The 27,671-nt window shown below is 37.4% G+C and overlaps 1 protein-coding gene and 1 long non-coding RNA gene across 9 annotated transcripts in view; one reads left to right on the top strand and one right to left on the bottom strand.

Moving 5' to 3' along the window:
- Positions 1 to 1,090: 1,090 nt before the first annotated feature.
- Positions 1,091 to 8,874, bottom strand: LOC308177623. Of its 2 annotated transcripts, none has more exons than XR_013939276.1 (3): positions 8,286 to 8,865; positions 7,671 to 8,016; positions 1,091 to 2,156 (listed from the first exon to the last, which is right to left on the bottom strand). It is a non-coding gene; the product is annotated as an uncharacterized lncRNA (long non-coding RNA). The 2 variants fall into 2 exon arrangements; XR_013939275.1 differs by lacking the exon at positions 1,091 to 2,156 and having other exon boundaries at positions 6,516 to 7,814; positions 8,286 to 8,373; positions 8,819 to 8,874.
- Positions 8,875 to 9,293: 419 nt separating this feature from the next.
- The window catches only part of SPDL1 (spindle apparatus coiled-coil protein 1), a 28,023-nt gene continuing 9,645 nt past the window's right edge, over positions 9,294 to 27,671 (top strand). The window contains exons 1-11 of one of the 7 annotated variants that reach the window (XM_080554764.1): positions 9,294 to 9,389; positions 14,411 to 14,458; positions 15,697 to 15,880; positions 17,955 to 18,131; positions 18,686 to 18,880; positions 19,147 to 19,296; positions 19,957 to 20,055; positions 20,906 to 21,016; positions 23,747 to 23,887; positions 25,256 to 25,362; positions 26,691 to 26,878. In XM_080554764.1, coding sequence (XP_080410890.1) covers positions 15,722 to 15,880; positions 17,955 to 18,131; positions 18,686 to 18,880; positions 19,147 to 19,296; positions 19,957 to 20,055; positions 20,906 to 21,016; positions 23,747 to 23,887; positions 25,256 to 25,362; positions 26,691 to 26,878 — 1,327 coding nt within the window. In that variant the 5' untranslated portion in view covers positions 9,294 to 9,389; positions 14,411 to 14,458; positions 15,697 to 15,721. Of the gene's footprint in view, positions 9,390 to 12,857; positions 13,414 to 13,497; positions 13,642 to 13,672; positions 13,924 to 14,410; positions 14,459 to 15,696; positions 15,881 to 17,954; positions 18,132 to 18,685; positions 18,881 to 19,146; positions 19,297 to 19,956; positions 20,056 to 20,905; positions 21,017 to 23,746; positions 23,888 to 25,255; positions 25,363 to 26,690; positions 26,879 to 27,671 lie in introns of those variants that run through there. The other 6 variants (XM_080554766.1, XM_080554762.1, XM_080554768.1 and 3 more) reach the window with 6 other exon arrangements.

Below are 27,671 nucleotides of genomic sequence, written 5' to 3'. Positions count from 1 at the left end.
ACAGTTGGCACGCAGCCACCATTTCATAACATGCAGTTCAAATCTTTCTGAACAGTTGAATTTCATTTTTATTTAGCTCATTTACCAAGAAAAATTAATTTGTACACTAAAAATACTTTAGTACAATCTGTATATTCAGTATGTGATGAGCAAATGAGATCACATATTACAGAAGATCTGATATTCACTTTAAGATTTAGTTTTCTACTTTCCTTAACTATATATTGTATATATTGATATAACTGTATATCTACTTTCCTTAACTATATATACTATATATTTCCTTAACTTTCTGGACAGATTGGAGAGTGGGGCGATCACCAACCACATGAAGTTTTAACAAAAGCAAGTGCCGGGTCCTGCACCTGGGATGGGGCAACCCTGACTATACATACAGACTGGGCGACGAGACGCTGGAGAGCAGCCCCACAGAGAGGGATCTGGGGGTCGTGGTTGACAGCAAGTTGAATATGAGCCAGCAGTGTGCCCCGGCAGCCAGGAGGGCCAACCGTATCCTGGGGTGCATCAAGCACAGCATTGCTAGTCGGTCAAGGGAAGTGATTGTCCCGCTCTACTCTGCGCTGGTGCGGCCTCACCTCGAGTACTGTGTGCAGTTCTGGGCACCACAGTACAAAACGGACATTAAACTGTTAGAGTGTCCAGAGGAGGGCGACGAAGATGGTAAAGGGCCTAGAGGGGAAGACATATGAGGAGCGGCTGAGGTCACTTGGCCTGTTCAGCCTGGAGAAGAGGAGGCTGAGGGGGGACCTCATCACAGTCTACAGCTTCCTTGCGAGTGGGAGTGGAGAGGCAGGTCACCTATTCTCCATAATCACCAGTGATAGGACCCGCGGGAATGGTGTTAAGATGAGGCAGGGGAAGTTTAGGCTGGACATCAGGAAGAGGTTCTTCACCGAGAGGGTGGTTGCACACTGGAACAGGCTCCCCAGTGAAGTAGTCACTGTACCAAGCCTGTCTGAATTTAAGAAGCGATTGGACTGTGCACTTAGGCACATGGTCTAAACTGTTGGGCAGACCTGTGCAGTGCCAGGAGTTGGCCTTGATGATCCTTACAGGTCCCTTCCAACTCGGGATATTCTATGATTCTATGATATAATAAAAGCAAGGAGAGAACACAAATGACAGACATATGTCAACCACAGGTAAAAAATTAAACAATAAACAAAGGCAAAAAACAGTAGCACAGTGCTACCAGACACAAAATTGTTTCTTCTGTCTACTTAGAAAAATTGCCTTGCTTGTACATTTGGTGTTGATAAATGTTTTAAAATGAAATATTTGTGAACATCTGATCAAAATATCAAGTTCCATAGGAGTTTCAATTTAATATTAGTAGTTAGAACAACAGCACTTTCTGCAGAATAGACAGTCAATTACAGACTGACTGAAGGCAGTTGGGCTGCTGATTCAGGTGTTAACTATTTCCTTGTTCACTGGGAAACATATGTATTTCACTTTCCATTGTGGAAACCATTGTCTGAACACTCATCAGAGCAGAGTAAACCCTTCAACTAGATTGTATACAAATCCTGGCTTTTGTTGGTAAGCCTTCAATAACACTACTTGAATATTACAAGCTTCATTTCCCACTATTAGTGCTTACATTCAATCAATTATTGTCCTGAAATCTGGACTGGACACAGACTGCCACTACAAACTGATGCCTAATATTTGGGTAGTCGTTTAAATAGCTTGTTAAAAATTAACATAATGGAGGACTCCAGCAAATTTTAAGAAATTCATGCTAAAGCCAAACACTTCAGACCCCAGTTTGAAAAGCAGATAGCACCACCATAGGTAAATAACTCTGTGCATATATCTACACTTTGCTTTTTAACTACAGCTATCCCTTTTGTTTCGGTAACATAACATGCTAGAGCAAAGACACAGAAATACCAAACAAAAATATCACTATTAAAAATATCATTAAGATCTAGATTTGCCAATGCAGGCTTTATACACAGTTTCAACACATTGTTTCCCAGCTTGCTATTCTATTAAAATTACACCCCATCTATATATGCATTCTGATCATTCTGAGTAATATCCCAAATGCCTACAAAATAAAGCAGATCTGGGTTGTTTCATACAACTTTCTCTTGAGGTTCATATTAATGCATCCAAAATTTCTGTACCTGAAAAAACAGTATAGCAAATTATGAATGGTAATTTAAAAACAAATTATCTTCTCCTTCATTCTCAACTATAAATTATGTTAATAATCAAAATGCCTTTTACAAGACTACTATATTAAAGATAATCAAAATAACTCTCTTCAACAGTTCTATTCCAAAGAAAGAATATATCTGTTTCTAATAAAGCTAGACTACTACAAATGACTGCTTTCCACATTGTATTTTTAAAATTTTCTTCACTCACCTGTAATTCCAGAAACAAGATGCCTAAATAAAAAGAAGTTAAAAAAGGAGGAAGCAGCTCTGAGAGCTAATGAGTTCTAGGGTCTGGATTATTTGCACGTAACAGGCTAAAGATCAGGAAAAAAAAATTATCTAGAAGCCAAAATATGTGAGGACCTGTAATGTCTATACTGAAGGCCAGGATCTTCAGAACTCTTGAGGAGAGGCATGTGCTCAACATTTAAGTATCTCAAACACTACTTGTTTGAAGGTGCCAGCCAAAAATATTAAACGGAATGTGCTCCAATTCTTTTAACTCATATTCTATTGGAAGGAGTATTAATTACACAACCTTTTGCCAGTTTTGTGCCTAAAAATTAAACACATTTGATTCTATTCCCCCTGAAGGAAAAGTAGGAGTAAAGAAGCTATTACAAAGGTGCATAAGAAGTCAGCATAAGCTCTCTCAAAATAAAACCTGTGGTAAACAACTGAGTCAGGGGATGATTCTTCCTACTCCTCCCATCACATTTAAAGTTTGCCTAAGGAAAAGCCTTAATTGGGACTTGCATTCTCTAACTGGGAAGTGACTGCCAAAACAGTTCGTGCTAGATTTTATTTTTTAAATAAATTCAAAAGTACTTTCTGGAAGCAACCTGAGATAATGCAATCTGTTAAATTTAAGGTAGGGCTTAAGTGATACTTAAAAGTTAAGTAATTAATGTTTTTCTTCTATTTGGTAGTGTATTGCACTTGTGTGACACAACAGGACAGAAGAAGGAATAATACATCCAATATCAACTTGGTTCAAGTTTTACACCAGGCTGTCTGGCTTCAGAGAAAACTGTTTTGTGTTGAGCAAACCTCTAAAAATGTTAGAAAACAAATTCACAGAAGATGCATACTAAAGACCCATCCTGAGGTCTGTCAGGATCATCTTGAAGGAAGCTGCACTCAATGAGGTGAAGCCAGCACAATTGTATGGTGCAAGTATGAGTTATTTAGTGAAGGTACTGCATGTACATAAAAGTAGAAATGTACCTTCCTTGTTGTAGTCACTCTAAAACTAATCATACTTGCAGCAAAAGTTTAAAGCAAAAATCTATTAGCTTTTATGAGACAAGATAAAGGCCCCAAGGCAACTTAATATTATGCTTTAAAAGAGAACACTGTAGAACTTGTTATCCTATATATGGAAGAAAACTTATGTAGTGTTCATTTCCTTTTTTGACAAAGTTTATAGTAGTTATTTCCATCTCTACTATAACACATTGCTGGATGGAACCAAGCAATATTCAATGGTTTGACTTAGGCAAGCACCTTATACTAGATGTCTAATACTCTTCCCCCAGAAGATATGGAGAAATCTCACTGAATAATGTGTTATACTGATCAGCTAAAGCAAACTTTTAAGATAGACCAGTGGCATCAGTCTACTTGATTGGTTGGACACATCAAATTTGACATGGAACTTAGTTATAATATAGGTGGCTTGCTTGTAAAAGTGCCTCCTAATGAGTAAAGAATATTTGAAAAGTGCTTAAGAGCATGACTACACTTCCTGTTGTATTTTTTTTTCTCCACTCTGCGGATGCCTGCCTTTATAGGGAAAGTGAAGGGTTTATCTTCCCGAAACTCTGAACAACATGGAGCTCTATAAAGCTCAACAAATTAATCTCGCCCAAATTTAAAGGGTCTGGTCTATAGAGAAATTTACTTATGCAAAAACCAGTTCAACTTTGGTTGAGTTAAACCCTCTTCCACATCTGTTTGCTCTTTGAATGAGTCAGCAAGTGTATTGGAATGGCAAAAACTTAAACGTGAACAAATCTCCTCAACTGATAAGATGTAGTTTGATTTCATAACAACTTCAAGGTCATAGCACAACGTAGCTTTCTACTATGCCACACTAAATATAACATTACTCAGCTCACACAAAATACTTGCAAGTCAATTCACAAAACACAGCATAACGGCTCAGAGAAGTTATTCCACACATCATGGATTAACAGAGAATACAAACCCTATATGGAAGCCCTTTAAGCTTCCCTTGCTGAAGCCTGAATTCACACAAAACATGATAAGAATACAAAAAAATCAAAGGAAAATTGTCCAATAAGTTAATATGGAAATATTTCATGTGAAGTACCACCATCTGCACTATGCTGTCCTAAATTTCTATGAGTCAATTAATTAAGTCTAAATGATAGAGCAGTGAAGGTAGAGTTTAAAAGGCCTTAACAAGGACTGTGACCTTTCCAATGAGTCATTTAATCAGAAAGCAGGAGTCATTAGAGTTGCACAGAATATGACACTTAAGATTATCACTTCAGGCTGGATTAGTTTTAAAATCATTGTAAATCATTTCACTGAAAAGTTATAGAAATGCTTTTATTAGTATTGTCAAAGAATCAAGCAGTCAGGGAGAGGAAAAAAGTGACCAAGTTCTTCAATTGCAGCACTGATTTATGCCCAATTACATAGTTCACAGAACCACAGCACTAGCATCTGTACTTCCCTCACCAAACCTATTGACTATAACTATGGACTATAACCACAGCTGGCAGACCACCGAGAAAAAGTCTGCACGTACCATGATAACAAGCCAAGCGTTGGAAGAGAAAGTAACTGGCATTCCTGGAGAAAACCAGCAGTTAGCTCAAGAGCTGAACAAGAGCACAGTCCAAGAGAGAAAGCTTATAAGACACCGTAAAATAAAGATAGAGAAAATGCAGGTTGATGAATTTTGTTGCACATGTAAATCACATGACTTTGTATCTGTGGCTGTCAGCATTTAACAGCATCCAAAAGAAAAATCAGAAACCAACCCTGTGGACAGATGGAACATCTTGGCTGTAGACCAGAGAATATGAACATAATCTGAAGTGCCTTTATCAAACATTTTTTCTTAAATATATGCATTCAAAATGCAGGTTAAAAGCTGGTTAGGTGCTAAGGGGGGTTTCAAGAAAGCTTACAAGATTAAAGAGCTACACAGAAGGGAAACTACAACTAAAACAATTGTGAAACCTATGAGAGAGTCAAATGGAATTAAGTGGGTTCAAGAAATGGTACCAGTTCTACTAATTCACATTGTTGTATTTTCATAGCTGAGGAGCATGGGAGGACAAACTATCTTCTGCTTGAAGTCCCAAGTCCCAGCTTCACTGTAAGTTGAGGAAAGCACATCTGTTTCGGCGTCTATCACAGATAATATACACTGTGCAGCAAAATAATGGCACTTTCGATGCTTCCTTCATGATTACTTCTGTTTCTATAACATTTAAACTGGACTTCAGGTGGCAATTCTTTCTTATGACCCAGTAAGCTACGTATTTGAATTAACAGAACAACAAACAAGATTTAACTTCATTTCTATTCATAAGCTGTCTATGCAGGATTTTACTAAGAGAAACTTTCCTCTGAAGTTATAGAAAACTGAGCAGCACAACAGCACATGGGCAGAAAACAGTATTTCCACCATTCAACCCTGAATAACAGAATAAAATTAATTGTAGAGGCAGACCTGCCTTAAAAACAGTTTATTTAAGTAGTCTGAAACAGGTGATGAAAAAGAAGATACTAAGAGATACTAAAATTTTAGGTAAACAGGATGAATGCAAACCTCATTGTGAACTCAACATATGCAAAAATATATTCATGATAAAACACAAATAATTTTTCAGCAGACATTGAAACCAAATGGTACTCACATTCTAGCTAAATTACCCATATAAGAAATGGAGACAGGTAAGCTCCAGTTCAGGAGCCTGGCTTATCCAAAGAGTCAAAACCAGTAACTGCCTACCTTAGTACTTTATCATAGTATTAACAAAAAAAAAAAAAAAAGCTTTGCACTTGGAGAAAGACAGTGACATCCAGTGGTACATTAGTTAATCAGGACCATCTTCTTAAATAGCTATTTTTGGAGATATTGTTAAAGTCCTATCAGATAGTATCATTTAAACCAAAGCCAGATCCCAGCTGCTAAGGTCAGCACACAACTTAAAAGGTCCCAAGACATTACATAGACATATAACACATATAACCACAGGTTAAAAAAAAAAAAAAAAAAAAGAAAAAACATTGTTTACTGCACAGTTTACTATTCTTTGGATATGATCAGTGTGAAAGTTAAATGAATGCAATAGGGGAAAAAACAGCTGATCTAAGTTATGTTTTAGCTTCCCTACCACCTTAATCTTCATTACTGAGTGTCTTTCAATTAGAACTCCTTTCCATCATACTGAACTGACAGAGAATAGCACCCCCCCAGTTTGTATTATGTAGTTATATCTTAACGACATTCCACAGTGGGGCAGACTCATTGGTATTGATTGAGGGCTGAGTAATGTGACCATTCTCCTCTTTTCCTAATACTGAGGTAATCCCCAAAAGGAAGGCTACATAGTTGGAGTAAAAAGTGTCTCAGTGCTGAGAAATGCTTGCGTTTCTACTTTCAGCTGAAGGAAGCATTTGTGTCATTACTGCTGAGATATTCTATCTTCTTCCACCCAATTTCAAACTAGTACTTTTAGGGAACAGAGCCTGAGTTGTGACTTGTATCAAAAACATACATATATATATATAAAAATTGGCATTTTAGCATGTCATTGTAATTGCTATATAAAGTGATATTAGTTTTCTGAAGAGCTATGTTTGGCCCTAAAAAACAACGTGAATTTACCTGAGTTTGAATAGCACATCTAGACTAATTTTGGCTGAAGTAAAACTTCATGAAACCAGATGCACTGCTTCACACTACATGACACAGGAAGTTTTTCCATTTGTGCTAACCTTTCAAGCTATTCATCAATGGAATTTGGGTAAGAAGATTTATTATATTGTTAAAGACACTATAATCATAAACACAGAGCAGAAAATATTATTGCAGTCCATTTTCACTGAAACATTTTGTGAAATTTTGCACTCTAATCTTGTAAGATTAAGCAGTTCTGTATATTAAGGTAGAGCAGAAATATTATTTATGATTTTGGAATTAAAACTAGGGTTATGCTGTTGATTTTCCATTAAAGCTATCAATTACTGTAATTACATAGTAAAGAAATTAGGACTAAAAGTCCCAGAATTTTACTGGGCTAAGCAAGTATACAAAGGACACATTCAAGTGATTAGAATCTTCCGTTTCATCTTTCTAAATTATCACATTTGATTCAATACTACTCATTCCCCTACTTCTACTTCTCCTCTGTTTTCAAAAGCAAATAAACTGAGAAAACAATTCTGGGGGTGGGGATGGGTGGGGTGTTGGATCACAAAAAATTTACAAACCTTCAGAAGTCTTAAAAACATCTTTTAGCGGTTTGCTGTCAAGACTTTTACAGGTCAAATCATTTTCAGCCTGCCAGTCACAGAATGAAGCTATTGAGTTGCTGTGGTTGATGACATGCTTGTAAACTGGTAGGGAGCAGGCAGCTGAAAAGAAATTTAGATACTGTATGACATGCCTTAAAGCCCCTTAAAACTAGTAACTTTTCAGTCTGATAATTCTCAATGTAAACAGTCAGGTATCAGATGCTATTAGAGGGATTAACTTTAAGAACATCAGGTTTTGTCCAGTTCATGCGGTCTCACATAACATTATATGCTTCCACACTGAGAACAAGACCACTTGATCCTAAACAGTATAAAAACACATCCGTTAGTTCCACCTTAAAGTGTTTAACTGCTTTTACTTTTTAAGAGGGGCAGACACAGGGATAAGCACTGAAAGTAAAATCACAAGAAATTACTCTAAATCAAAAGTTGGTTAAAAGCAATCTTAAAAATGGGAAAAATAAAAGTGAAATAAAGTACAGCTCAATTTATTTGTCTTCCCTGTTACAGCCTAGGATAAACACACTTAAGCTTACTGAAATAGGAATGTTTAACAGTGCTGATACTTACTTAGTATTCTGGAATTTCAAGTTTTAGTTGGTTATAGAGTAATGAAACTCAATCACTGATAATGTTACTGATTGTGGTTTGTGCATTCCTATGTAAAATGACCACAAACTATTCCTATATTATGTTGTGTATAACACCACTTTTATGCATATGTGGTTGTGTTTTTAACTTTGATGAATTCCTTCAAGAAACAACTCAGTTTGAGTTTTTCATTATATTACCTTTAAGCATTGAATTATAGCTCTTAAAGCTTACCATTAGCTAATTATTTTTATTTTTACAACATTTGCCAGTCATATATCTCTTAATTAGCACTTTCAGAAAGCACACACTAAATGATAAATGGATGTATAGTATACCTTAACAAGAAACTCAATATAATCTTCTAAAAATTTCAAATACTACTTAACAACGATGAAAAATTTTAATCAAATAAGAAAATTAAAACAATGAACTATAGTTAAAGACTAACCTAAATTAACATTATCCATAATTAACAAGAACAGTTAAATAAATAGGAAAAAAAAACACACCAACAACAATTTGGTTAGTTTATGCTTGTTTTCCCCATTCACTTATACAAAACTCCTAGTCTGACATACATTTGGGGAAAAATGAAGGTGTTTTATAGTAAGCCTGAAAAGGGCTTCCAGGTGAAAGCTAAATTGGTTTTGACAGCAAAAAAGCTAATGATTTCCAGCTTGGAAAGCTGATTAAATGGTATATTCCATTTCATTTGAAATGCACAGTAACAGTGCTATAAATCCTGTCCAAAATGTATTGAAAACGTTTAATCATGTAATTTAATTTGAATTAAATTCATTTTAATTAAATTGAAGTTTCATTAAATAAATTTGTCTTAACATTTAATAGTTATTACCTGTTTCTCATTATACTTGGTCTTTGATTATCACAAAGAAGACTTCTAAGTAGCAACAACTGAGTGCTGTCCCACCTGCGCGGGGACTGCAAGCTGTACAAGCAAACAGTAATTAAGTGAGATACCCACAAGGTGGTGCTGGTGATACGCAACAGCTGGGTAACAAGCCAAGGGGATATGCATCTTCTGTTTCTTGTGAATTCTGAAAGACATTTCAAAGATGGGTAAACTATAATTTTGGCTAGATTAGAAATACATGATTAATAATTCTAATGATGATATATGTGTATTCCTATATGTGAAATGTGAATTTTGATGCTTACGTGATGCTGTTATCAAACTGTATTTCTCGTGATGAGCAGAATAATACCTAAATACTGAGTTAGCTAAATATCATTGTAATGATTTAAACACGAAATTATATCAACTAGTGTTAATAACATGGAAAAAATAATGAAGATTTTGGATCAGTGTTAAATTACAGATTGATCATAATGGGTATCTAAACTGATATTGGATGTGAAGTTTAAGAGACCTCTTTAGATACCACTTCAAAAAGAAAGTTTAAAATTCATTTGAGGTACAGTGCACCCCATGTTCTGTTAAATATGGTTTTGGAAAACAATTTCAGGTTAGAAATTAGGAGAAATTTCTTCTTGGGTAGAGTAGTTAGATATTAGAAGGAGTTAACCAGGGAGGTGGTGGAGTCACCGACAGTGGGGGTGTTCAAGGAAAGGTTGGACCTAGTGCTTAAGGACACGGTTTCGTGGGTGATATTGACGGCAGGGGGACAGTTGGACCAGATGAACGTGGAGGGCTTTTCCAACCTTAATGATTCTATGAATTTAATATATTTGTTATGAGACCCATTTCTAGACCTCCTAGGTTTAAACAAACACTCACGTTGCAAAACTTATTTTGTTATCTTTTACAAATTCTAACAGTTTTGTGATTCAGTATTTTACAACTGTTATTTTAACCATAAAAGTTTAGAAAGCTTTGAATAAACATCTAATTTGGTCTTGTATTTTACAAAAGGATGAAAAGCATAAAATAGTTAAGTAGAGTATAAGGTGCTAGTCTAGTTATAATGTAAATTTCCACCACAGCTTGGCTCTGAATTTGTCCACTGAAGTATACATCTGTTGAAGTACACACACTTCCATAATTGGGCCCCTGTCTACTACATACATCTAAGAAGTTTATTAGTAAGGCCCTTAACCCATTCAAGCAATGGCAGAAAACATGACAAATTTATAATGGAAAAAAAAAAAGGCAAACTTTTTTTATAGCAGAGTAGCTGAAAGTGTATTTAAAAGAGACTCTTACCCCAGATAGATTTTTTTTTCCCCTAAGCAATCATGTGAAGTTTCAGAAGGCTAGTTAATATGAAATTAGCAAGAAAAATGCAAAAGACCTTTTTGTTTAGCTAACATGCTTAAAACAGTGAGATGAAGTGATTTGGATGAGGTCAACCACTAATAGGTTGGAGAGGATTAGAAACAGTATGTTACTGGCCCTCAATCTGTTGCTGTAATTACTGAACTGAGTTCTTTGCAAGAGAACTTAAGTATTAGCGTACTTGGAATTCACAGTAATAATCTACAGATCATGAATTCTGTTTAGTTGAAAGTGAAAGTGCCTCCTGTCAAAGAAAGCAGAACAGTTTAGTGATATACCAACTTAAAAATGTGGAAGGGATTAAAATTTGGCTTTTAAAGGTTGCACTAGGAAGTATATTAACATGGCTTTAGTACGAAATTGAGTTCTGAAACAATGAAGAATACGAAAATGTCAACAAATAAACAAAAATCAACTGTAGTGTTCCAACAAGTTACTTAACCCTTGATCTGTTTAGCCAAAATGACTTAAGCAGCAAGTAATCAGCTTGTCAGTAGGCTGCTGTAACTCGCTTGCTTCCTGTAGCATTTGGACGGTAAGTACAGGAGCAAAACAATCGTCAGCTCCCATGTTACACTGTCGAGATTCACTGAGCAATTAGCAGGTAAAGATTAAGAGTTGTTTTGAATGTGATTTGTTTTAATGTAGATAAAGGCAACAAGCCTCCTCTACAGAATAAAGCCATATAATTGTTGTAATTACTCCATTGCTTAACACAGAATGCTTGCCTGCTAACAGAGATAAGACTTAGAAGGCATGCATTTACGTTTCATACAGTCACCAGTGTACAGATTTAATTAAATTCATCTATCCAATTGTCAATGAACAAAACCATATAAGCTGCTTGCTCACAAAACATTAATGCATTAGTAACCCCTGGATTTGTAGAATCTCTATGGGAAAATAGCTGCAATTGCAGTCATAAGCAGGAGAAAAGTTTCTACAAGAAAATACATAGTTCCACTGGCAAGCTGGGGACTAAAGACAACCTAAGCTGACGTGAAACATGGAAACTGTCTTTTCAGAGCTAAGTGGGGGAAAAGCATTTTTCTCTATAAAGCCAAATTTACTACAGAAGATTAACTCAATGACCTTGTCTTTCTATGCTCGTCTGCAACCACTGAAATTAAAATCTACTTTCCTACAAGCTAAGTACATTTCAATGAATCCTGGTATATAGCTGAGCTGCAAATACTAGTATTATGTAGCTATTAAATATTTTATCACACTGGTGAATAATCTTGTAACATTCTGACAAAACAGTCATGCTACTTGACAACTGTGCATAGCAAGTAACTTATGAGCAACTAAAAGATGCATGTATTTTATATGCACAAGTAGTATATGTGATCTGTAAAACAGTGTCCTAGTTGGGGCCAATTCAGGAAGGAAAAGAGAACAACTTCTGAAAATAATTGAATGGTTTAAATAATGATTTTGTTATTTTGTATCTAGGCTCCTAAGTCTGAAAAGCATAAATGAAAAATCTGACCGGGGAAAATATCATGGAGCTTGTTAATGCATTTCATGTATTAAATATCAGCTACAATACACAACAGTGGAACTGAAGTGGGGGAGAAGCAAGCAGCTATTTTACCTGGTCTGTGGGTTAGCATGAAGTGACGAATAACCAATTTGGTGGAGTCATCATGTTAATATAAAGTATTCACAATGCATTTTACTTTTTTTGAAGCTGTACTCAGTAACTGTCAGGAGAACTACATGGATGTGTTAATTAAGTCACTGTTATCTGCGCTTTTAAACCAGGGGGTTGAGCTGTGGGTATTTGGTGTGGCTAATCACTCAGGGAATGCAGCAGAATCAGGATTAGAACAGAGGATTCTCTTGTTTCCTGCCCGTGTTTTAATCAACTTGGCATTCTTGCCTGTCTAGAGCACTCTGTATAATTATTAATCCCATTTCTATTGACAAAAGCTAGACCCACACATCTCGATTAAATAGTATCGTATAGAATAACCTATGGTTTGGGCTGTTTTGTTTTTGTTGGCTTCCTCTATACTATTTCATGCCATGTGCTCATTTTCCAAGCCCCGGTTATCTAAAGACATCTATTTCTGTCCTAGTTGCTGCAAATAGGATTGTTACCCATGCATCCACTTAAAGCCTATTGCTTGAATATAACTTTGCATTAAAAGGGTTGTATTTCTGTCACGGCAGAATTTGTATATTTCTATGCAGTGACTTTTGGCGTGGATGTTATGTCAGATGCGAGAATAAGCCTACCATAGTCACTGATCTGACTGAAGGTGCAAACATAGACGAGTAAGTTAACCTTTGAAGCAGTGGTTAAATTTAAGAATACTCAAGCTTCCTTTTAGGGTGGGGAAGAACAGCAGAGAGAAGCTTGCTTCCCTGTCAGTGTGCGGGTCCCAAGAAACCCTCAGGCCTGCACATCAACAAGTGGTTATTTGTTGATGAAGTTTGCTCAGGGCGGATATTATTCACATCTATGCATTTTGGAGTACCTAACACTAGGAGATCCCTCCCTGGTGGCGAAAACCAAGCTGAGCAGGTACTAAACAACATCGGGAGGCAGCCAACCCGTGGGTAGAAGTTCAGGAATCAGCTGCGCTACCAGCACTGCATTATCCTCGGAGAGGTTTTAGGGAAGCTCCTCAGAGCTGAAGGGAAGGCTGCGCGAGACAGGAAGGCTGCCGTACGCCCCCTCAGCGCCTCTTCTCAGAGGCGCCGCCCCGCCCGCCTCACATAACGGTCGCGGCGGGCGCGCGCACCGCCCTCCTCAGCGGCCAGGCGGCGGCGGCTCTCGCGAGAGTTGGGGAGGCGGCGCGGAGGCGAGTTTGAACCCGGGAGCGGCGCGGGGCGGAGGTAATGGGGTGGGGGGGGGCGGCTGCCGGCGGCCTCCTCCTGTTGCTGCTGCCGCCGTCCGTCAAGGCACTGTGTCTGAGGGGGGGGGCGGCTCCTCTGTCCTCGGGGGGCTCCTGCCTGCACGGGGGGTGCTGCAGCCTGGGCGCGGCTGAAGTTTTTTGTGTGAAGCGGCGGTTAGGCGGTGGGGTAGGCGAGGTCTGGAGCCTTCCGTGCGCAGTCTGACAGCAGGTGTGGGAGGGTGCCTAGCCCCAAGTAAATAACTCGTGAAACTCGCTGTAGGATGAAAGGAGACGCGTTATTTTATTGTTACTCGCTCTTATCTGCCCACCTTGTTAGTTATTTATTCCCCTTAAAGCCCTGTTTTCAGAGGATTTGAATTAACCTCCGTAGGATTGGAAATGGGAGGCTGTGCCCTGTGTGGCAGCGTAGCCCTAAGACCAAAGCCGCCTGGTCTCAGTGAGCTGATCCCAAACGGACAATGGAGAGCAGAGGTTCTTTGTGATCCTAAAGGCACGTTTCAGTTTCTCCCTAACAAGCAGTGTGTCAATAAGGAAATTATTTATTTTTTTTCCCTGTGTTTCTATCATAAAATTGAAAGCCTAAAATTCTCTTGATTTTATCCAGTGAATAATTTATTAAGAGCTAAACGATCTTGTCTGTGGAACTCGAGCAGAGCGTGCAGAAGAGCCTGGAGAAGCAGGATGAGACCCCAGACAACCCTCAGCACCCCTGCAGTGCTGGTGCAGCCCCCTCCCTGCTCCCCAGGTCCCCCGCACTGCAGCCCTCCTTGGCAGCGCTGCTTGGTCTGGCTGTTACTCAACTATCTGACAGCTGCCTCCAGAGATTTGAATAAGATTTGCATTTCTGTGGGGTTTTAGCTGGTGATCTGCATTTTCATGAGACAGCATTAGGCATGGGGGCTGTACAGAAAAGGATTGTCATGAAGGACAGCAGCTTGTACTCATCTGGGCTAGACAACTGTTGCTTTCTTTTATAGGTGGGGTGAGAGAATAAGATCAAGCAAGATTTAAATGGACTTCTGAAGGTGAGTTAAAAATACTGCTCAAATTTAATTTAGTAAGCTAGGAGCAATCAAACTACTGTATCTTAAATATTAGCGTGTTACTGGTTTGATCAGAAAATAAGTTTTGTTTCTGTTTATGAACTGAGGATGAAGTAATCCCCTTTGACGCAGTCATACCAGAAGTTGTAGCTTAGTTTTGTTTATATTACTATGTTTTGCTATTAAATGTTTCAATATTAAATTCTCATAGTGTAGGTGTACTTGTAGTACTAGTAATGTTACTGATTATTTTTAGAGATTATAGGCATTCCGACTTTCTGTCTTTCACTGGTTTCTTTTAAAGTTGCAAAACTAGTGTTTCAAGCACTTCGATAGGTAGATGTGGATAAAAAAAAAGTTTCAGAGCATGTCCAGGTAAAGTATTTGTATGTGTTAAACTTTTAATAACAGGAACAAATGATAAATGATGTGGAAACTCACATTTTCTAATTTCCATCTCCTTTCTGGGAAAGGCATTAGCATAGTTATGATATGATGTCATTTTGTATGTTAATATAACTTTATATACATGAAGCTGCTAAACTCTAAGTGGGGTTACCTTTGTTACATAAAACTTAAAAAAAAAAAAAAATTGAAATGAAGGCATTGCACTTAGAATCATGACTCTTAGAAATACTATTTTCTGAATCCAAGAGTCAAATTTACTTGTGATTAAGACAAGCATCTTGGTAATGTTCAGAAGGATATGTTCAGATGTGCTAGTAAGAAGTGGCAACAACTAATTTATATATATAAAAACAGGATATTGAATGAAGAATGACTTGGATATTGAAGTAATATAAATTAGGAATGTTGGCTTTGGATGAATTTGCATGAATTAAGTGTAATTTGTGTGCACAAGTAATGTTATATATAGTTTGTGTGGTTTTGTTTTAATAACACAGAAAACATCGGTCACGTGCGTAATAGTGTTTTTAGAAGGTTGTTTCCTGGCCTTCACTTCAGTTACGCATGTCAAGATAGCTCTATGTAGGAGTTGTCCGCTGCATGCTATTCATGCTGTATAGTCAGGAATCAGCTGACCAAACTTACAGAGAAGCAACTATTCACAGGGTGGCATCTTACAGAGTTCTCTTTTCTGTCTTGTATTGATGAAAAATAAACTCCTTAATTCTGTTTAAGAAAGGAAATTCAGTAACTTCTTTTGAGATTAATTACTGTAACTTACTACAATACCTTCTTTAATAATTTGTTTTTAGTCTTGAAGTAACAAAAGCAGAAAGAATGGAGACAGAGACTGTGTTAAGTCTTAGACAACAACTCAAGGAAGCAGAGAACGAGCGAAGGAAGGCAGCACAATATGGCTTACATTTATTGGAGTCTCAAAGTGAAGTTCAAAATCAGTTGGATCAAACACGTCGTGAATTGACGGAGAAAACTGAGGTGATGTTTTAAACTTGAAAAAAATTAAGAAATTTCTTCTGTTTTCTGAAAGTCACAAGTGGTTTAAATGCCTTTTAGAGTCCAGATTAATTTTAATGAACCTTTTTACTTTAAGTATTTGTTGAGAGGGCTTTTTGTCAGTTCTGTAAGATGTTGAGTACACTCTTTTTTTCTAGCTAGGTCAGGGTTTCACATTTTATTCTGCATCAAATGCTCAGCGCCACATAGGATTAATTGGCTCTATTGTGGAATGAATAGTAGTTGCTAAAGTCAATTTGCTTTAGAATATGTGTATTGAGTATGTTTAACAATTTGTTATGCTCTGCCTGTAAACTTGACGTCACTTAAAGCAGTAAAAAAGCATGTTACCAGCAAGACTACAAAATGGGTTTCATGGGCTGTACACTCTTTAAATTTGTAAATACCAAGGGACTCTGAAATCGTTAGTATATTTCTTTACAGTTTAGAAAAGAAAGTAGTGTAGTGTTACAGTATAGAGATATTACTTAGTCTTCCAGTCGTCTTCTTGATAGGTGCACAAGAAAATTCCAGCCTAGGACATCTCTTCCACTTTTCCTAAACAATTTAATTTTGACTTCTTTGTTTGTTCTCAGTCAGCCCATCTTTCAGATTTTCTGTTTTCTCTTAATCTGGTCTTTTCCTGGCAGTACATTGCTATCCATTCCTTTGTGATAAAGCTAAAATGTGTTTTCGTGTGGCCAGCTGGAGTGTTGTAGCACCCTGCTGTTGTGAATGAACACTAATAACTTATTTGATTGGTGTGCCATTAGTAGGCTTAGTGCAAGAGGGGCAGTTGGAAAGCACAACTAGCGAAGAAGGCAGAGCAGGATCATCCTTCTCTGCAGGCAGCCTGACATGTTAGTTACTGTGGCGCAAACCTGCACGCACAAGTTACGTTCCACCACTGTAGACTGGAGCAAAGTTATGAGTTAAACTTGTGTGAACCAGTCCAATTAGTGACTTAGATTTCAAGAGCTGGGGGAAGGAATTGTGTACTTTCATCTAGTAGAATAGCATCCTTTGTGAGAACTGCAGTTATCCAACAGCTTCTTTAGAACTTGATTTCCATACTTCTCATTGGAATCTGAGTTCCAAAGCAGTTATTGTGGACACATTAATTCCAACAGTAGTTGCCAGAATCTTTCAAAACACAGAAGTCTCCGTACGCTTCTGTAAAAGTCCGCGTAGATATTTGATGGTAGACTTTCTTTACGTGGGTATGGCCGACAGTGCATTGCCAAGTCTTTATCATTGTTAAAGCTCGTTCTGTATATGTGAGTTAAGCCTGTCCCTGATAAGCTGATGTCTAGGCAGCAGAGGTGGATTTCCTACTCGATAGATCTTTCTTTTGTTGTTTCTCCTTTTGTCTTCTGGTTTGTCTTCTAAGATTGATTTTAAAGAAAAATACTCCTACAACTTTGGAGTAACTACATTTTGGCATTTTTTTGCATTAGCTTCCTTTTTGTTTTCTTCCTTTTCCTTAATTGCTGGCTGAATGGAAAAGTAAAATGATGTTCCCCTCTATCGGTAGCTTCTGTGTATGATCTGGCATACAGGGAAACAGATTAAAAAGCCTTTCTTAAGTCTGGAAAGGCTGACATGTTTTATAACAGAACACTAGGCAAGTTTGTCTTTATCAGGCATAGAACCCAGCTGTTCTGTGGTAGGGGAACACTCAATACGCTGTTACTAACTCTTAATACGATTGAGTTCCATCTGTGGTAGAAATGACACAAAAGCTCTCACTGAAGTTTTCTGTTAAACTTGCAAAAAAAAAAAAATAATTTGGTGCCAACACTTTATTTTGAATGTGAAGATGCCATTTCCATGGAGGACAGAATACTACACAACCCACAACCAACTCTCTCATAAAAATTGAGAGCAATGGTGTAGGCTTTCTTGTTCTTTACTTGGGTATGACAATTCCCTAATTGGAACATCAACAAAAGGTTGAGTGAGCTACAGGCTTTAAGCAGTTGATGCCTTGGTGCAGAGCCTTTACTCAGTGCAATGACCATTATGTCTAGACTTATCACTATGTCATTTCTTGCAGAAATTTGAACAAGAGAAATACTCTCTTCAGAGAGAAATTGAACTTAAAAATAGAATGTTGGAAAGCTTGAGCTTTGAATGTGACGCCCTTAAGCAACAGCAGAATATGCAACTGGAAAAACAGAAAGAACAACTTGCCAGAGTTCATGGACAAGAAATCAGTGACCTTAAAAACAAGGTTTGCACCTAATATACAGCTATAACGTTACTAATAGCATTTAAAAATGTTTTGAACTTATAACTGCATAGTTGTAACCAAAACGAATCTAATGAATAGTTGTAATACGTAGTCTTACCTTTCTTTGCCATGTTAGGCAGTTTGATTTGGAACTGGGCTCACTTTTTTTCCAACTACTGTTACGAAAGTATTAAAACTATCATGATGGCTTTTATTAAAACAGGAACTAGAGTAAAAAGGTCAAGACAATAAGGCCAGATTTGGTGATTAAAAAAAGCCAAGTAAATATTCTACAACTTGCCAACAAGAAATGAATTACTGAGATCATAAAAGATGTAACAGGCCTAAATTATTGTTGTTAGAAAGGCAGCTTGTTTGGTTGATGTTTTAACAAAAATCTGCATAGCTACACTGTAAATTGCATCCAATTCCAAAGCTTATTTTTAAAAGTTTACTATTATTTTATATTTCTGAGACACTTCCTTGATTTGAACATGAGTCTGAAATATTGTGCTTTTAAAGTGGTACTACTTAATTGTCAAATGTCTTTTAAGTTGGAGAACCTGAAAGCAGAACTAGATGAAACCCGACTCTCAGAAAAACAATTGAGACACAAAGTGGATCATCAGAAAGAAATAATTGCTGCCAAATCAGAAGAGCTACACATGATGTCTGAACGTGTACATGAAACCATGTCTTCAGAAATGCTTAATCTTCAGATGGAGCTCACTGAACTAGAAAGTGTGAAGGTGTGTGGTTAGCACTTGAGTATTGTGCTTTTTTTGCTCGCTTCAGTTTTAGGTGCTTTGGGTGTCTTGCTAGTTTGGCTTAGTAGAAAAAATAATCACAGGAAAAAATATAGCAATAGCCTTAACAACTAGATTTTAATTCATCCTCTTCAAGATGATATTTTGTCTTAAAAAGTCATTGTTATTAACAAGCGTGTTTGTCTCATTTGGGCCTGCTTTTCCTGAATTTGCTTCGTAAGCTTTTTATTTCATACTTCTGTATTTAGGCCAATGTTGAAGAAAAGCTGAATGAACTGCAGTACAGTAAAGAACAACTAGAACTCATAAACAGCAACTTACGTAATCAGCTGGAGCGTCTACAGGGAGAGAAAGAAGAGAGGGAAAAAGAAGTTGTTTCTTACTGTAACGCATTAGAGGTATTCTCTTAATTTTAAGCAACGGTGCTAGCTAATCCCTGAATTCCACAAGTGGTTGGTGCTAGATTTTCACTGAAATAAGGAGAAGAGCTTTGAGAGGAGTTTGTTTTGAGGAGAGGAGGAGGAAGAGAATGCAGAGGAAATAAAGGCTAAATCATACTTAGTAGATCTGTGTTAGCTGTTGACAGTTTGTCTCTGTATTGGCATTCTCTTGTGGAAGGCTGCACGTGGATATCCTTTGCATTGCAATATCCTGCGTCATAGCAGGGACTTGTAACAGGTCACTTAAACAATTCCCATTTTTATTTCAAGTTCCTTTTGAATGCCTTGTAAAACACCGTTGGGGAGTAGAGTGCCTGTGACTACCACCACAGCAAGGATGATAGTGTCATCAGTGTCATCAATCCAACTGATAAATGTCCGTATTTTTCTTTAAAGGGTTTAGTTATGATATTATCCATAAGAGCAAGTGGGATACTGGGCCTCCTAGCCAAACTATTTTCATTGTCTTTCTGGCTAGTACTGTGTGTACAGTTAAATACTGCTGTACAAGGTAATTTGTGCTAAATGTATGAGGAATGAAATAGATAAAACAGTTTGATTAAAAGAATATGCAATACATCACATTTTTAAACTATCTTTCTGTTTGCTTAAATCTAGAAAGCTCGTGAAGCTAATCAAGAGCTTCAGGTTCAGCTGGATCATGCAGTGCAGCAATCTTTGGACCCTACAAGTAAAGGCAATTCTCTCTTCGCTGAGGTACAGCTACGCAACAGACGTCTGAGAATATGCAGAGAAGAGATGTTTTATCATAAGAAATCACTTACGTTGTATTGAAAACATAAAAGTACCTGATCTACCTGGCACTAATCTCTATTCCTCAAATTCCTCTGTACCTTCAGTGTTGAACTGTCAAGGGACACCTCAGGAAAACAATTTGCATGCACAATCTAAAGCTGGGGAGATAATGACCTTGATGAAATAAATGACTTAAAGTTGCCTGGTTATCCAGATGAAAGATGAGACTGAGGGTTCATAATAACAGTTCTGTCTGAAACTTTGTTCTGTAAGGAGTCTTGTTCAGCTGGTGACCTTTCTTTAATGCAGAAGATAATAAATGAAATATTGAAAGATAATGCTAAATGCTACTTTTAAAGAGCATGTTGAAAAATGGTTGGATATTTGAACACTCAGGAGGGTTTTTGAATAAGAGTTTAGGTGGTACTAAATGCCAGCCTGTATGCTGGCATTTTGTTTTCTGACCACCCTCAGTGAATGGCTTCATTTGATATGCAGTTCATATTTATTTTCAACTATTTGTTCTGATACAGATAGACAAAACTATTCTGGACCAATACTGATTCTTACTGTTAGTTATTCCAATATCAAAAGAACAAAAGAAATCTCTTGTACAGTGTTGTCTAGGGTTCAACTGCTTACAGGACTGCCTACTCAGTATTCATCTCAGAAGTTTTGACTGTAGCACACTGTTGTTGGAAAAGCGGTGTTTTCAGAAGCAACATCAATTGCCAGTTAACTTCTTTTAACACTCAGAATCCAAGTGACAAGTGTTATTTTCATAGTAATAATTGTTAAAAATGTTCTATAGGTGGAGGACCGTAGGGCAGAAATGGAACGACAGCTGATCAGTGTGAAAATAAAATATCAGTCACTACAAAAACAGCATGCATTCACTAGAGAACAGTTGCAAAGAATGAAGGTATGACCGTTATTGTAATACTCCAGGGTTTCCTTGGGGTCTGTCTGATAAAGCAGTGCTGTAAAACACAGGCTAGGGGATCTGATTCTCTTTGAACTGTGGTACAGTAGTGTTGTTGGGTGGGTGGGGGGGAATGGGAGAGAAGACAAGTGACATGTCATCGTGCTACTTAGCTTCAGTAGTGTATCAACACTTTTTCTAGCGCTGCTGTTTAATTCTAGAATGCTAAGTTAAGCTGAAGGCACTGTCTGCTTACATTGATAGTAGTTCTTAAATGGGTAAAACAGCTTCTGCCAGTCAAACTAGCTTTTTTTTGACAGTTGCTTTTTCTTTTTCTAATTGTCATACTACATAAATAATCTGTTTCTTAACAGAGGTTCTCAGGAGTTAATGCCTTTGTAAGCAATAGAGAAAGCTTTCACTCTGTCATTTGATCACACTGTTTTTCCTCCTCTGAGTTGCTTTCTTGGTTTCTTATTTTGTTCATATTTTTCTTCCTTCTCCCTATACTTAATGCAAGAATACAAGTTATAAATGAACTGTAGTTCACACCTCTACTGGAGGGTGTCCCTGCCCTTGGCAGGGGGTTTGGAATTAAATGGTTGTTAAGGTCCCTTCCAACCGAAAGCATTCTGTGATCATAACTATTTCATCTAGACTATGTTTCCTTAGGTTGGCAGCTTGTAGGTTAGTAAATACTGTTGAGAAACCTAGTTGGCCGAAGCTGTTCTATAAGACAATGTCAAGGGCCTGCTACAAAATTGGTAACTGTTCTCATGTTGGCCTTGTGATTGCCTTATATGAGAAGGGATCATTCCAGTTGGATCATGCAGCTTGTCTGAGACCAGTACTGAAACATAAGTGGTGACAAAGAGTAGCAGTGAATATATAGAGCTGTGACTTAGCTTTTGTGGAGAAGCAAGTTGAAAAATAACTGAAACACCACAAAGGACAATGGAAGAAGTACTATATAGCCAAGGAATGTTCATTGGAATTTCTCACTGAGAGCTAAAGATGAGAGTAAGTAAAATGGTTGAATAGGATCAGTTTCTTAGATTCTTTCTATCTCCTTGTAATACCAGTGCAAGTCAGTGATTATATTGGCCGAATGGTTACATTTGAAGTTTTCATCCAGGACTAAGGCAAGTTGGTATCCCTTTTTTAAAGTTGGTATTTGGAATTCCAATTTGTGCTACTTTATCCTAATAAAATATCTGCTAGTACCAATGTTAGAGAGAAATCATTTGTTATGACAGCTGTTTTGTTCAAGTTGGTATCTTAGATCTCTGGTAGGATCTCTTCTGTTTTGCCTTGCATTGTGTTGCTGTGTTAAAACTCTGTGTATAGTGAACTGATGGCTACTTGGTCAGTACCTGACTCCAATAGTGTAGTTCACCACATTGTTACAACATCAGTTGTCAGGATACTTGAATGGGGTATTGACTGAGGACTTCTGAGGATCTGACTTCGGGACGCAGTGTAAACAGTACTGCTGTAAAGGTTTTGCCATGGCTGGAGTGTTTACCATAGCTTGTAGTAGCCCTTCCTGTTTCTTCTTTTTTGTTGCTGTTGTTTTTATGTACTTGCACTGCACTTTGCAACTTTGATAGCTAGCAAGTAGGCTCTTAAGGGAGGGGGAAAGGCTACATGTCTACACCACTGGGGAATGCAAGTATAGTTTTAGTCGGCCATTGGCAGATAAGTTTCATTTCCCCCTACATCCATTGGAAGTTAGGAGGAGGAGATGACTGAATCTAATTTAGATCTGGTTCGGGTACAGAATCATCAATCTCTTCTATTTGATATACAAGATGAGATAGGGCAAATGCTCTTCTCTAGCTTGCACTGTTAATCTGTAGTCTTAGTTTGTTTCAGTTTTCTTTCTTTCTCTGGGACTTCTCCAAGTGTTTTACAGTGTTACTTCATCCATGCTGCCTTAACTGTGAAACTTTCACCAGACATTAACACTCCATTACATGTTTACATAACTGCATTTCATATTCTTTCTTTAGTTGCTTGAATATCTGTTGTGTCCCTTGTAAATGGATGGGTTAAAAACCTTGTAGCATGATGTTAACTGTGAGAAAAATATGCTATAAATGCTAGATTTGGATTTATTTCTACTTTTGTAATGAAAAAGGATTTTCCTGTGCTTGGAAGGGTGCCTTCCGTGGAAGGTGTAAAAGAAGCTGAAATTCTTGGATAAGTATGACTGAGCATAAACTCAAGTGCTATATATACCTCTGAATCAGAACTGCAAAATAAAGTGGTTTTTTTGGTTCATTTTTTAAATTTGTTGGGGAACTAGGTTTGTTTGAGTTCTTTTTTGAACTGAGAAGTTCTTCATAGATGCATTTTAGCTCTGAATGAGCCTGCAATATAGCTGAGTTCTAGTTAACTTGGTGTTTAAGCTTCAAATGTGAAATGCTTTGTGCACCTCCTTGACAGCATGTTTATAGGCTCTTCAGTCAATGAGGAGAGAGATATGACACCTTAGGACCACATTGTGTTCAGGAAGGTTTTGGCCATCCTGGAGAGTTTTAGTATTAACAATTATAAGTTGACACTATGTTTAATTGTCAGTATTGAGTTTAAGCACCCAGTGGTTTTCTATATTTACAAATAGAAGCAAGAGGTTTGGGTATCCTGAGCTTTCTGAGTAAGATGAAGACATGTTCTGTCGCTTAACCCAGTGCTTGTTATAAAAACTTTTTCCTTGTTTTTTTCTAGCTGCAAATGGCTACACTGCTACAGATGAAAGGCTCTCAGGCAGAATTTGAGCAGCTGGAACGCTTACAGTCAATGTTGGAGCAAAAGAATGGTGAAATAGAAGATCTTCTTATGAAAGTGAGACAATTAGAAAAATTTAAGGTATGTCATCTCTAAGTGGAAAACTCAGATGAGATGTTAACGCATGAGGAGAAGGAACGATTAAAACTAAAGACTGTGCTTAGGTTTGAAAGGGATCCAAAGGCTTCTCATTCCTTTATATGACTGAAGTTCTGTTTTTGAGCTGAAGAACACACAGTTCTGAAGTTCATGCAAGCAAGAAACCCATTTTCTGTTCCCCTCCTTCCCCATTCCTGTTTAACATCTTCGTATTTTAGGTAGTTACCTGTAGTGTTTAATTACTTGGTCAAAGTTCACTGAGCAATAAGTTTTTTGGTGGTTTTTTTTTTTTTTTGAAGATGTATGCATCAGTTTTTAGTCTCTCTGAGAGTTCTGGTGTATGTGATATTTGCTGATATTATGATGTCTTGACTCAGTAGCTGAAGTGCTCTCTTTTTTTAGATCTGAATTGCTAAATGGTTCTAGTAAAGCATTTTTTTCAGTATTTTTATGCAACTTGACAGCATCTTCTCTGTTTTGGAAAGGGAGAAATACAGGACAACACATGTATGCGCTATTCCAATGTTATTGATGTTTGTGTGTACTCAGAGTCAAAAACTGTAGCCTTGCTTACTGTCTTAGATACTAACATACTTAATTAGCACTTTCTTATCGCAGCTTTAGAATGCGAACTGAGGTTTATTAGCTTATGCTTTGGGATTAAGTTTTCCAGGATAGTGTCCTCTATTCTGCATTTAACCAAAGCGGCATAAAGCTAGGCTTAACCCATTTTAATAAGCAGTCAAGACAGCTTGGTTACTTCACCGGTTTTGTCACATGTAAGCTTGAGAGATACTTTTTTTTTTCCTTGTCTCTATGCACCAAATCTGTAGTGTCAGCAAATGAAATGATGGATTCAAATAGCCATCAAAAGTACCTGTATTCAGTGACTGACAGGAGGTTCTGAGATCTGTCTGACAGTTGTTCAAATCTGAGTAGTCTTTTTTTTTTTTCCAAACCAAAAATTGTGACCAGAATGTCACGTGAGATTCAAGTGTTTTATGAAACCCTTAGTACATCTGTGGCATCTTCAATGTGAACCAAATTTCTTATCTTAAAAATGTAATTGATTTTCAGATTTTTGGCAATGAAATTTGGGCTATTGACCAACGTGGCTTCTATTCTCTACCTTTGCGGGTCCGTCTGAGTAACAGAGGACTGGCCATTTGCATGCTGTATGACACTTGTAGCAAGTCAGGAAGTGCTCAGAGCAGCTCAGTTCTCTAGTACGTTTAAACATCTACCGTGAAGCTTCTGTATAGAAGTGCAGTGAAAGCTTCATCTAGGGACTGAGCTTATGTGCTTGTGAAAGTTCACTAGTTAACAGCTTGACGCTTTTTCTTCTGACAGACTTTATATGAGAATGTGGAAGAATGCAGAGCTAGTACTAGCTCAAAAGCAGACTCTGGAGATGGTTACTATGCAGATTTGCTGCAAATGAAACTCGACAACTTGAAGTAAGTACCTAATGGTCTTAGGCCTAGAAGTTGGTCACAGTGTGAATATCTTCTAGCTACCTATTCCCCTTCTCCATGTTTTTTGTTCTCTATGATGTTCAGACTGCATGTGGAAATATGCTCATTGCTTAATGCTGTGGAACTGTCCTGTGTTCGTTACAGGAGCTCAAAGATACTCTCTTTTCCGTTATACTTATTGTTGTAACAGATGGCGGTAGAACCAGTTTGTTATTATTGCTGCTTCTTTTTAGAAACGTTGTTAATACTCAGTTAGGTGATAACTCCAATATATATATTCACATTTTTTAAAAGTCCAAGTCTTTTAACCTGTGCGACAGCTGTATGAAGCTTCTTCAAGGATATAGGCTGTATTTCTCTAAAAAGAGCCAGATCATACATAAAATGCTTTATGGCTCTACCTAGTTGAGCTGTGTTTTTTAGGTAGTGAATTCCATATATATTCATTAGAAATTCCGTCATGTCTGGCTTCAGGACTGTTGTGAAGACCTCAAATGGAAGTCTTGTGCTTCCCGGAGGAGACGAATGTCTGCTGTGGAAATTTTAGAGAATCACAGAATATTAGGGATTGGAAGGGACCTTGAAATACCATCTAGTCCAATCCCCCTGCCAGCGCAGGAACATGTCCAGGCAGGTTTTGACTCCATGAGCCCCCTGGGCAGCCTGTTGCAGTGTTCTGTCACCTTCGCTGTAAAAAAGTTTTGTTTCATATTTAAGCTGAACCTCCTATGTTCCAACTTACACCCATTGGCCCTTGTCCTATCATCTGGACATAGAGAAGTCTATTACCTGATTGTTGCTGTTGTTACGAGAAACTGGCATGATCTAAGTACTATAGAACAACAGAGGAAAGAATTTGCACTTGTGATGTGGAAGTTAATAGTGCATGTCCTTGCCTCTGTTTCAAGCATCATCTTAACATAATTTTTTTGTGTTGGTTACTTAGAGTAATACCTTTTGTTTATGTAAAGGTTGTATTATCAATTACAGAAGTAGTTATGTAAACATACATGGACTTAAAAACAAACAAACCCTAGTGAATTTGTAAGTTAGGGAGAGCTTCTTGAACCAGTTAAATAAGCATGTCCGTGTTTTTGTAATACAGCTTTTTAATACAGTTTTTAACACACATTATGTCTCTGGTAACTCACTGTTTTTTGTCAATTTCAAGTGGAAATTCTCCTTCTGCTGGAAGATGGCTTTCTCTTCCTACTGGCATATAAACGTGAATTTAATGTGGAGTAGTTGAATGCTTAGTTAACTTTGTATATACTGCCTTAAAAAGAAACTATTATTTTCTTCCCAACCAGCAAGGAAACTGAAACCTTGAAAAATGAACTATCCTTGCAGAGGATGAAAGCTTTGTATGAGAGCCAAAGGGTTCTGGAAGTTGAAAGGAAGCTCTTCACAAATGAGAGGCATTTGCAAGCTTGTCAGAGTGAGAACATGAATTTGCGAGTGATGCTGGATGAGTTAAAAATGAAATATGAACCTGAAGGTAAAAATACTGCTTTTCCATATGGAAAAAGAAAATACATGGATTTTTCAACCAACCTGTTCGGTGTTGTTCAACTTATGCTACTGCCTTCGTTCAAGATACAAATTAATGTTTAAATGGTGGCCTTTTGATAATAACCTGGTCCAAAACCTGTTGAACTGAAACAGTAAAAACCTACCTTGCTGAAGGATCTTACTTCAGTATGTATAATAATGTTAATTTTAGGAGACTGAAGAGTACAAATATAGTGCTCTGAGGCTTTAGAGCATAGCTACATCAGCATAGTGAAGTAGGTGCAATCAAGTTTTTGTGAGGTACGTTTCATAAAGTAGTGTTTCTACTGTCAATCTGTTCATGAGAGGTATCAGCTTTCTGAGTGCAGGCAGATGGTGTGAGCTTTGTAATAAATGTGAAGCACTTGGAGGAAAAGCTGTTAAAGGAGCTCGTTACTGCAGTTGAAGTTTTGACAGAGGCCCAGCAGACGAACAACTGATACCTGTGTTTCTGCACAAACAAAAAAGCTATAGGCTCTGGAGGAAGACAAATGAGGAATCAGATGGACAAATTTGGTTTGGTACTTGTCCAGACCCAAATGAATTATTTGGAACTTTTTTTGGTGGAAGCTTACATCAGCAACATTCAAAATGGGAATAAAATAGTTGAGAGCATATTAATTCAGTTTAGAGCATCTAGATCTTGTTTATTTTTTGTAAAAACAATAATAATAATAATAAAATAATAATAATAATAAAATAGAATATATAGAGGGAAGTACATTTGGTCTTTTTTAAGC

The sequence above is a fragment of the Anser brachyrhynchus genome (genome assembly GCF_964034855.1).
Source record: "Anser brachyrhynchus genome assembly, chromosome: 14".
Taxonomy (NCBI): Eukaryota; Metazoa; Chordata; class Aves; order Anseriformes; family Anatidae; genus Anser; species Anser brachyrhynchus.
This window is presented reverse-complemented; position numbering and strand designations above follow the sequence as displayed.